This window comes from Acomys russatus, chromosome 15 (assembly GCF_903995435.1).
Source record: "Acomys russatus chromosome 15, mAcoRus1.1, whole genome shotgun sequence".
Taxonomy (NCBI): Eukaryota; Metazoa; Chordata; class Mammalia; order Rodentia; family Muridae; genus Acomys; species Acomys russatus.
Genome location: NC_067151.1, coordinates 13,323,232 through 13,334,185, shown reverse-complemented (window position 1 = coordinate 13,334,185; position 10,954 = coordinate 13,323,232). Strand labels below are relative to the sequence as shown.

The 10,954-nt window shown below is 47.3% G+C and overlaps 1 protein-coding gene across 1 annotated transcript in view; it reads right to left on the bottom strand.

The window, feature by feature from the left end:
- The window catches only part of Fxr1 (FMR1 autosomal homolog 1), a 52,488-nt gene extending 50,103 nt beyond the window's left edge, over positions 1–2,385 (bottom strand). The window contains 1 exon segment of the mRNA XM_051157057.1: positions 2,273–2,385. Within this exon segment, the coding sequence (XP_051013014.1) occupies positions 2,273–2,323 (51 nt within the window). The 5' untranslated portion in view covers positions 2,324–2,385.
- Between the last annotated feature and the right edge of the window lie 8,569 nt (positions 2,386–10,954).

The window sequence follows — 10,954 nt, the reverse complement described above, 5'->3', positions numbered from 1 at the left end:
GAGGAGGAAGGGAGGAGGAGGAGGGGGAGGAGGAGGAGGAGGGGGAGGAGGAGGAGGGGGAGGGGGAGGAGGAGGAGGGGGAGGGGGAGGAGGAGGAGGAGGAGGGGAGGGGGAGGAGGAGGAGGAGGAGGAGGAGGAGGAGGAGGAGGAGGAGGAGGAGGAGGAGGAGGAGGCGGCGGCGGCGGCGGCGGCGGCGGCGGCGGCGGCGGCGGCGGCAATAACCTGGGGCTGTATGATCCAGACCTTTCTGTAATCCTATTAGCTACCCAGGAGACCAAAGCAGGAAAAAGGCAAACTCAACACCAGCATTAACTGCAGAGTTGATTTGAATTCAGAACTAGCCTAGACAACTTTCTCTCAAGAAAAAAAAAGGGGGGGAGTTGGAACAGGGCTTGATGACAAAAGCCTACTATAGGCTTTTAACTTTTTAAAACGTACTTTATTTGGGGTTCTTTAATGCCAGTCTACTATGTACAGAAGTTCTAGGTTCAGTCCTCAATACAACCATAATCAATTACTAATATTTTATAGTTTCAACATGGAGATTGGTTGTGAAGTAACTGGAAAAAAAGACACCAAAAAAAAGATTGCGAGCAAACTTAAGGGAAAATAAAATTGATGACAATTCAGAATGACATAAAATACCGGAATAGAAAATATCATCTATGGGTACAAAACAACTTGTTAAAACACTTTTCAATATGCAAGGAAAAACTGCTCATCTGTATTACCTAAGAACTGTACCGATGAACAGTGACAACTGAAACTTCTCCGTAGGGTAGGGAGATAACGCAGCTAGGAGGAAAAGTCTTTTTACGTCCGCTCCTTGTGACAGAGCTAACTGTGTCTGCAATCTTGCCGAGAAGGTAACCACTAGGTTTCCGTAAGAAGTTATCTACTCAATACTGCTTGGGGGTAATTTGTCTGATATGTTTTAAACCTGGAACACTGACGAAGTCAGTTACATGCTAAATAGGACATATTAAAGATCCCGACAGTCATTACTACTACTTTGTTGGACACCTGAGGACATTTACAATCACATTTTTAAAAAGTAATCCCCCGTTCTTTGTCAATAATGAGCAACCGCCTACGTAACAAATCAAACCCATAGAGCTCATCAGCAAACTAAAAAGGGGAAACTGAAACACTGAAAATTAGGAAATCGTTAATACCTAATCAAGTCCTGTGGAATAAAGGATACGTTGGATTGAAAACCTGTAAGAAACCATTACGTACATACAATACTCGTGAACTAGAAGGGCTTCATAAAAATAGCCAAGACTCTCAAACATTTGAGATGCTGGCTTAGAGGATGACTGACAGAGAACAGCTGGGAGGTTTTGTATTGATTTGTTAAGGTCCTCGCACACTTTAGGGGTGGGGGGAGAAATAAGGAGAGGTTGCCGTTAGTATGGAAAAAACACGCTGTTCGGACTTCAGCTTGGTGCCCACCCCCCTTTCCAATGGAAGCCCCTTACAAATTCCTCCACTCCAGAATGCTCTTTCCGCCTCCCAGGCCAGACTCCAAAGCAACGCATGGCCTCCTCTCAAAGGAAACAAAAAGAACCTCATGGAAGAGGATTTGAAAAAACAAAAACAAAAACAAAACAAAAAAACCCCACCTTCCCAGGGGCCGTGATGAGACGCGCCCCTCCCACCTGCCGCCTGGCCTCGGCTCACCTTTGAATCCCTCCTTCAGCCCTCGCTTTTTCTCCCCGGCGGAGGAGCGAAGGGGCGGCCCGCTCCCCAGGCCGCAGGCACCCCGGGCCCGCCCGCCCGCCCGGGTTTCCACGCGGACGCCGTGGGTTCGCAGGGCCCCCGGGGGAGGCCTTGGAGTCTCCTTCCCCCCGCCGCCCCCCGCTACTACGCCGCGGGCGAGGCCGAGAGGGGCCCGGCAGGCCCGGCCGCCCCGGGGTCGCGGTGAGCTGCCCGCCGCCGTCCGCGCCCCCGACCCGGCCAGGCCTCGCCAGCGCGCCCGCACCACGGCCCGCAGCTCCGGCCCGTCCGTCCGCCCGCCCGCGTCCTAGAGGCCTCGACCCAGGACGCTCCCGGGCAGGAGGCAAGCCAGCACTCGCCGCCTTGTTTCCAAACATAACGGAGCCCGGGCCCCGAGACCGTTAAACCGCGCCGAGGGCAGACGCCAGCAGCACGGACTGGCCGTCCCTCGCCGCCACCAGCCGCCCGCGCCTCGGCCCCCGGGGGTCCCCGGCGCCCCCAGGACCCCGCTCCCAATGCCCAACTCCCGCCCCGGCCGCCCCGCGGCCCGTACCTTGTAAAAAGCCCCGTTGGAGCCGCGAACCTCCACCGTCAGCTCCGCCATGTTGGAACCGCAAAGGCTGCTGGGAAGAGATTCTAGAAACTTTCCAACGCGAGGGGAGGAGGGGGGAGGGGCGAGCGCCGCGGGGGAGGGGCGGGAGGGAGGGCGGGACGCTCCCGGCCCGCTCCCGGGCTCTCCGCTTGCGGCGCCGCTCTGCGCGGCTTCTCGGGCGGCTAGCCTGCGGCGGGCCGGCGCGCCCCCAGGCCCACGCCCACGCCCTCGCGGCCCGCCTCGCGCACAATGAGTGGGGCGGACCCGCCCGGCGCGCCACACTCGCCCCAGGGTCCGCGCGGCGGGCGACGCTCCCCTTCAGGATCTTCCGGTCAGGAGCCCGCGCTCGGGCTCTTGGGGGAGCGCATGGCCGCCCGACACCCTCCCCGGGGAGGAGCCTTTCCCACGCGAATCTGGGGCGCCCCGGTGTTTGCCCCCCCCCCACCCCCCCGGGCGAAGGCAGCTCGCCACCTGTTACCGACTGAGCGCGGTTACCGGAATACGTGTCTTAAAGACTCGGGGAAACTTAAGCGAATTCGGGGGGGGGGGGGGGGGATTTTGTTGGAGACAGTTAGCTGCCCCGGGTTGGCCTTGAACCCAGACAGCTTCCTTCTGCCGCTGGCTGGCAGAATGCTGCTGGGCTTACTTTTCAAAGAATTTTTCTTTTTAAACAATGGGAAGGTGTGTTTCCCCCCTGATGCGGAACAAGGGTCCCAGAACCTCGTTGTCTGACTTGACCAGAAGCTAACCCCCTCTGAAAGCATTATGGCACTCGTACTTAGTTTTGATAAGTTTATACTTAACTTCCTAAAGCACAGCTTTTGGAAATAGTTCTTGGAGAACTCATTTGTAAGTACATTCAAAACTGTTTTCAAAGAAAGCTGATAATAGTTTTCTTTATTTGGAGCTGCCTTCAAACTCACCACCTATTTCCAGGTACTGGTCGGCTTTGCGGGCGTAGTCAAGTTATCTAGGGTTCTCTTGTCTCAGCCCGCAAGAGTGCAGGTGTGAGGCCCCCACACCCAGCATCCGCTTGGCTTTTTTTTTTTTTTTTTTTTTTTTTTTTAAGTACATTCTCTTTACATAAAATTAACCTATTTGAAAATGTGCACTTGCTCAGCTATCATGATCAATTAAAAACATTTTCGTTATAAACAAAAAACACTTGTAGCCAGTCCGGTTGGTACCTTTCTTTAATCCCAGTTCTCAGGAAGCAGAGACAGGCAGGTGTATCTCTGTGAGTTCAAGGCCAGCCTCGTCTACAAAGAGAGTTCCTGGATAGCCAGGGCTACGCAGAGAAACCCTGTCTCGAAAAAAACAAAAAACAAAACTGCCTACTGTTGTTCCCCAATTCACCTGAATTCCCCAGACTCTAGGAAACTGCTCATCTGTTTTCTATGTATAGATTTCCCTAGCTTGATCTCACATTTGACTGGAATTGTGATGTGAGGGGCTTTTGTGACTGACTTCCCTTTAGAATATTATCTCAAGATGCGTGTTATAATAATGTTGCAGACAATTCTAGGTGTCACTTTTTATCACAGTATTAGCATTGCATAAGCATACTACATTATATGGTTTAGCAGGGCGCACACCTTTAATCTCAGCACTAGGGAGGCAGAGGCAGATGGATCTCTGTGAGTTGGAGGTCGGCATGGTCTATAAAGCAAGTCCAGGGCAGCCAAGGCTACACAGAGAAACCCTATCTCAAGAAACAAAAATATTAAAAATTAATAAATATTATATTGTTTAGTATGTTTGAGGGTCAGGGTAAAGAATTGAAACAAGATCCATACCCTAACCATACACTCTGCCACTGAGCTATACATATCAACTGCTTATGCCCATTTATTTATTTATTTATTTTTATAACCCCTTTAATTCCAGTACTCAGAAGGTAGAGGGAAACAGATCTCTATGAATTCAAGGTCAGCCTGGTCTACATAGCAAGTTCCAGAACAGCCAGAGCTACCTAGATCTTGTCTCAAACCAAAAATCTAGAGCAGGAGAGATGACTCAGCCATTGAGAGCACTTGATTTGCAGAAGACTGGGGTTTGATTCCCAGCAATTACATAGTAGTTCATAGCCATATGTGACTCCAGATCTAGGGAATACAACACCCTATTTTGATCTCCAAGGCTACCAGGCCCACATGTGGACACAGACATATATACAAGCAAAACACTCATAAATATAAGTATAATTTGCTGAGTGAATGCTGTTGCTGCATAGGAAACAGAGGAAGACCTGAGTGAGTGCGTGTGTACTGTTGACATGCACATGTCTGTCTATGTCAAGGACTCCAAGGTCTCAGACCCATGCTACAATTTGGCAAAGCTTTACCCATACGAGCCAGGCTCAAGGGGAACGGCAAAGCTTTTGTTTCTGATCAGTACATGAAGAGACTAAGGACTTTAACTTCCTCCTCCTACAGCTGTCTTCTGAAATTAGCTAACCCCTCCCCATGCCCTGTATTGAATAAACACACTGAGGTTATAGGTTGCAAAGGTAGCAGAACCCCACCGGGCCCAGTCTTACGCAAACCAAGTGCTATATAAAAGAGAACTCATGTAAGCTTTGATCTTTTAAAACCTTCTTTATTTGGGGCTTCTTTAATGCATGTACCTCCTTTCCTACTCATGGACCCTTAATAGGAAAGAAAGAAGGTTAACAGGGACAGCAGAGGTTTCCTTGTGGCTATTCTGCTTTTTGTTGTTGTTGTTGTTTGTTTGTTTGTTTTATGAGTCAGGGTTTCTCCATATAGCCTTGGTTGTCCTGAATTCACTTTGTAGACCAGGCTAGCCTCAAACTCACAGTGATCCCAATCCGCCTGCCTCTGCTTCTCAAGTGCTGGAATGAAAGGCTTGCGCTACCATGCTGCGGTTCCACTCTTTTGTCATAAGGACTCCAGCAGACCATTAAACAGCAGACCAGCAATCCAGCAAAAGTGACCTCACCCGCTGCAGCTGGAACCTCGAAGCACTCTCTGGAGCATTTTTCCTCTAGGAGCGTCACAAAGCAAAGAGATGCAAAGCAAGGAAGCCAAGAGACTCAAAGCAATGCAAAAGTGATCTTTGTGATTTGGGCTATGTATACTCTCCCATAGTCCTGTGGGATGTTTTTCCACTGGCAAAGACTATACCCCTACGCGACGAGACAGTTCCCTTTCTGGTGGAAAACGTCGCAGCACCCTCACACAGCCAGTTTCACATCCCACACGGGATCAAAACAAAAACATGTTTACTACAAACCCTCCCTCCCAGAGTCATGTATTTGAGTCCTTGGTCCCCAGATGGAGGATGTGTTTGGAGAGGATTTGGAGGCACAGCCTTGTTGGAGGAAGTGTGCTAGTGAGTTCAAGCCTTAAGGTTTCAAAAGCTCACACCATTCCATATCTGCTCTCTCTGCCTTGTGGCTGTGTCTCAACATGTAAGGTATCAGCTACTGTTCCAGTGTTGTCATGCCTGCTTGCCTGCTGCCATACTCCCCAGACACGAGAGTCACAGACTCGCCCTCTGAAACTGTAAGTCCCAAATAAGCTCTTTCTTCTATAATTTACCTTGGTTGTAGTCTCTTATCATAGCAATGGTAAAGTGACTAAGATAGAAGTTGGTGCCAGGGAGTAGGCTATTGCTCTGAGAGGCCTGACTGAGTTCTGGGGAAGAATGTGGAGGATTTGGGAACTTCGGACTAAGAAAAAGGGTTAAACAATGTAAGTGGGGTTTACAGGCCATCCTAGAAGGAACTTAGAACACAGTGTTTCTGGGCGCGGTGGAGGCCAGTCCACACTGTTTCAGAGGGAAACTATAAGCTGCTGGACTAGGGGCCATTCTTGTGATATTTTCACAAGGGCGGTAGCTGCCTTTTTTCCTATATCCTATGAATTTGCCTGAGGTAAACTTGAAAAGTTTTTGAGTTAATTTTCTTTCTTTCCCCCTTTTTTTCTTTTGTTTGTTTGTTCTATACAGGGTTTCTCTGTGTAGTCCTGGCTGTCCAGGCCTCACTTTATAGACCAGGCTGGCCTTGAACTCATAGAGGTCCACCTGCCTCTGTCTCCCATAGTACTGGGATTGCACGTATGTGTCACCAATGCCCAGCTACAGACCTATTTTATTTTATTTTATTTTATTATTTTATTTAATTTTCTGTCTGTTTGTTTTTCCAAGACAGGGTTTCTCAGTGTAGCCTTGGCTGTCCTGGACGCACTTTGTAAACCAGGCCTGCCTTGAACTCACAGAGATCTAACTGCCTCTGCCTTCCAGAGTGTTGGGACTACAAGCATGTACCACCACACTTGGCTGGATTAATTTCCTTGACAGAAGAGATTTGAACACTGGCCTATAATATTGACTCCATCACATTGTTATTAGTGATCACCCTTAACCAGATATACAATGAAAAAGAGAAAGCAGAGCAAAAAAAAAAAAAAAAAAACATAAGATGTACAAAGCACCAGGAAATTAACGTTGGGACCAACCCTTGTGCCAGGTGCACACAATGAAATAAAGGGAATGGTGCCCTGGGGACCAGAGCTACACAGAAAACTTCCAACTTGTGAAAAGAAAAGGCCTGGAAACTGTATTCCCTAAAAAGCAACAAGGAAAAGCTTATACAAATGTGTTCAAGGAGAGGGCCAGGCTCCGCCCCAAGTAGGCAGTCAAGTCTAGCAGTGTTGTTTATGCAATCAGGCTTTAGAGTCATGAAAGATACAGTGACTAGGGGGGTTGTGGAATCTTCCTCTAGGGTAGAGATTCTGAACCTGTAGGTTGCAACCCCTTTGGGGGAGTCAAACTATCCTTTCACAAGAGTCGCCTAAGCCCATCAAAAAACATGTATTTACATTACAGTTTGTAACAGTAGCAAAATAACAGTTATGAAGTAGGAATGAAAGTAATTTTGTGGTTGGGGTCACCACAGGAGAAACTGCATTAAAGGGTCGCAGCATTAGGAAGCTTGAGAACCACTTGCTCTAAGGTTATAAATGAGGCCAGGCATGGCATGAGGCAGGGGAACCCCTCCGTGGAGGCCCTGGGAGGTCGGTTCATAAAGCTGTGACATTGAAGCCTAGATTTTATGGGAGACCCAAGATGTACTACTGTAAGGGTCCAAGTTCACTAGAGGAAGACCCCAGACTCAAGCGGTACGCAAAAGCAAAGAGCGGTTATTCTGCAGACATTCCAGCATGCAGGGATCTCCACTCTTTTCAAAATGGTGATGATGAAGTGAGCATGCAGGCTCTATTCATAGACAGTCAGGAGCTTTCGTGGTCCCCTTGAAACTGATTGGTTAGAAGTGAGTCACAGCTTCAGGACTGGCTATCAGTGTGGAGACTTTTCCTAATTACTAGGGATTTTGCTAAGTCATTGAGGTTTTGCTTCTACTCAGATGTTGACCATTAATTTGATTGGTTAGGGCCAGCTGTGTTCTTTTCAGCACTAACAAGGCCATAAAGTAATCTCAACATAGTTTTCAGCCAACCTGACCTGTAAGCTGATTGGCTGCCCATGTGTGGCTTGTTCAGGAATTGTTTTCCTGAAACAGAAACTCAGGTCTAGTCTGGCAGAATGGAGAACCGAAACCTGTCATGGAGTGAGATTAGTCAGTCTGAGGTCTTTGACAGGTCTCTTGGGGTCTCTAGGGTCCCCTCAGTTGGACATGTCAGAGTTTTGAGACATCTGCCAAGAAGAGTGACACACAGTGGGTGGAAGCAGTCCAAGAGAGAGAGGTGTTGGAGTTGCAGAGCCAGTATGGCTGAGCCATCCATCTAAGCCCCTTCCCACTGGACACAGAGCTTCAGGACTGGGTGTTTTTCCTGCTGAGTGTTTGCTCTTGCTTTGCTCCAGTATTTCCTCATGATGCCCACTTTCTTCCCTTTGGAATGGTAATGTAAATTTTATGCTATTGTGTATTGGAAATATGTAATTTGCTTTTTGATTTTATGGGATTACCTTGAGGCAATTAAGAGATTGGCTTGAAGCTCAGAAGAGACTTTAGACTTTGGACTTTGAATTTGTTGTTGTTTGTTTTTGAGACAGGTTTTCTTTGTATAGCTGTAGCCTTGGCTGTCCTGGGCTCACTTTGTAGATGAGACTGGCTTCGAACTCACACCCTGCCTCTGCCTTCCGAGCGCTGGGATTAAGTCCTGTACCACTTTGCCGGGCTTGGACTTTGAACTTTTAAACAACGTCTGCATTGTGAAAGACTTAGGGGGACTTTTGAAGTTGCACTAAATGCATGTTGTATTGTGATGTAGCCATGGCCTATGAAGGCCAGGGAATGGAAGGCAGTATGAATGACAGGGGCCCGTAGTTGGTCCCAAGTCAATAGTACTATTTGGGAAGTATTAGAAGGTATGGCCTTGTTAGAAGAGATACGTCAATGGGACAGACTTTGAGGTTTCAAAAGCCCATGCTGTCTTAGTGGGCTTTCTATTTCCTCTGAAGAGACATTATGTCCAAGGCAACTTATTTTTGTTTTTTTGTTTGTTTGTTTGTTTGTTTTGGTTTTGGTTTTTTGTTTGTTTGTTTGTTTTGGTTTTTGGTTTTTTGAGACAAGGTTTCTCTGTTATCTCAGCCATCCTGGACTCACTTTGTAGAGCAGGCTGGCCTCGACCGGTGCTGGGATTAAAGACGTGGGCCACCACTCCCAGCTAAGGCAACTTATAAAAGAAAGCATTTAGGGGCTGGAGAGATGGCTCAGCAATTAAGAGCACTGCATACTCTGCCAAAGGTCATGAGTTCAATTCCCAGCAACCACATGATGGCTCACAACCATCTATAATGAGCTTTAGTGCCCTCTTCTGGTGTGCAGGAGTTACATGCAGGCAAAGCATGTTACATACAGACACAACACTGTATACATAATAAATACATACATCTTTTTTTAAAAATACATAAAAGCATTTAACTTGGAGTTCACAGTTCCAGAGGGTAGTAGAGCAGTGGTGGTGGAGGGTTTCCGAAACCACCACAGCCAGCAGAAGAATGACCTGTGGGAGGCAGGAAGGCGGTTCAGCCGAACTTTGGGAATCTGATCGCGGGTAGTTTACTTTAGGCATATTCAAGCACAGCACAATTCGGTGAAAACTGTCCTGATGGCAGTTAACTCAATTTCGTGTACACAATAAAATTTAAGGTATGACTACATTGGAACTCTTTGTAAAGTACGTAAAGATGAGTTCTGTAGGTTGACTACAGCTCATGGTGAGCCTCCCACAGCGAGTCCATGACTGTGGCAGGAAGCACGGCAGCAAATAGGCAGGTAAGGCACTGGAGCAGCTGCTGAGTGCTCACGTGCCATGTGGCAACCATAACCACAGAGCAGAGAGAGAGAGCTACCTTGGAATGCTGTGGTCGAGATTTCAAAATGACTCCCCCCACTGCCCCCTCTAATACATTTCCAACATGGCCAGACCTCCTAATGCTTCTCAAATAATTTCACCAACTTCAGAACAAGCATCCAAGTGTATGAGCCTATGGTAGCCATTCCACTGCAAACCACCACAGAGTCGTCCTCAGTTACATGTCTCCCTATGTCTCCTCTCTCTCTACCTCAGGGCCTGTCCTTTTGGTGTGGTTTGTTTTTGTTTTTTTTGGTTTTTTGGGGGGTTTTTGTTTGGTTGGTTGGTTTGGTTTGCTTTGCTTTTTGGTTTTTGGATTTTGGCCTTTTGAGACAGAGTTTCTCTGTGTAGCCTTGGCTGTACAGGACTCACTTTGTAGACTAGACAGGCCTCGAACTCACAGAGATCTGTCTGCCTCTACCTCCCAGAATGCTGGAATTACAGACATGCGTCACCATGCCTGGCATTGTTTTGGGGATCTTAAGGGGGGCTTTTTGATTTTTTTTTTTTTTTTTTTTTGCTTATGTTTTTTGGTTGTGAGCCTATCCTTTAATGGCTGAGCCATCTCTCCATCCCCTTGTTTTTTGTTTGTTTTGTTTTGGTTTTTTGAGAAGGTTTTCTCTGTGTAGCCTTGGCTGTCCTGGACTTGCTTTGTAGACCAGGCTGGCCTTGAGTTCACAGTGATCCACCTGCTTCTGCCTCCTGAGTACTAGGACTAAAGGTGTGCATCACCACACCCAGCCTCATGGTGTGTCTTAAGATGCAAACCCTCAACTACTGCCAGCACCATGCCTGCCTGCTGCCATGTGCCCCATCATGCAGTGGTCAGGCTTTGAATTGTAAGCCCCCAGTAAACTGCCTTACCTATAGCTTTCCTTGGTCATGGTGTCTTACCATAGCAATAAAAAGAAACTAAAACAATTATGTAGATGGAGTCATATATTTAAATTTTGGTGAATTCCATTTTTTTTTTTTTTGACATATTTAGCCAAGTTGCTCAGGCTGGCCTCAATCTGAAACTTCTTCATTCTCAGTTGCTTAAATCACAGGCATATGCCCTGCACCAGTGATGTAGATCTGTTTTTTATCACCTTCAAAAGGTATTCATTATTAAAATGAAAAAAAAAAAACCTACAAAACAGCCACACATTTAAAGTGTGTGTGTGTGTGTGTGTGTGTGTGTGCAGTTGGAAATTAGTATGCCCAAATATTGACAGAGTATGAACAATGGCAAATGTGTTTTGAAATTTTTGCCCTGTCTAAATTTTTGCATTGAATATATATGATTACTAGAAGATAGAAT